This window comes from Acanthisitta chloris, unplaced genomic scaffold, assembly GCF_000695815.1.
Source record: "Acanthisitta chloris isolate BGI_N310 unplaced genomic scaffold, ASM69581v1 C16150116, whole genome shotgun sequence".
Lineage (NCBI taxonomy): Eukaryota > Metazoa > Chordata > Aves > Passeriformes > Acanthisittidae > Acanthisitta > Acanthisitta chloris.
In genome coordinates, this window is record NW_008699171.1 from 1 (window position 1) to 376 (window position 376).

At 59.6% G+C, this 376-nt stretch overlaps 1 protein-coding gene across 1 annotated transcript; it reads left to right on the plus strand.

The window, feature by feature from the left end:
- Positions 1–17: 17 nt before the first annotated feature.
- Positions 18–328, plus strand: EIF3K (eukaryotic translation initiation factor 3, subunit K; the record flags this gene model as incomplete). Its single annotated transcript, XM_009083256.1, has 2 exons — positions 18–118; positions 208–328. Coding segments are annotated over 2 exons (222 nt in total), but the record flags the coding sequence as incomplete, so codon positions are not given.
- Positions 329–376: the final 48 nt, after the last annotated feature.

Below are 376 nucleotides of genomic sequence, written 5' to 3' on the forward strand. Positions count from 1 at the left end.
CAGGGACTCACCTGCCCAGGTACAACCCCGAGAACCTGTCAACCTTGGAACGCTACGTGGAGACCCAGGCTAAGGAAAACGCTTATGACCTCGAGGCCAACCTGGCAGTGCTGAAGCTGTGAGTGCCTGGGGGGTCTTGGGAGGGTCTTGGGGGGTCTTTGAGGGGTCCCAGGACCCCCCAGAACTCACCTGTGCTCCCCATTACAGGTACCAGTTCAACCCTGCCTTCTTCCAGACTGGGGTGACAGCTCAGATCCTGCTCAAGGCTCTCACCAACCTCCCCCACACTGACTTCACCCTCTGCAAGTGCATGATCGACCAGGCTCACGTATCCTCGGGGCTGGGGGAACCCCAGAATTCCAGGGGGAACCCCAAT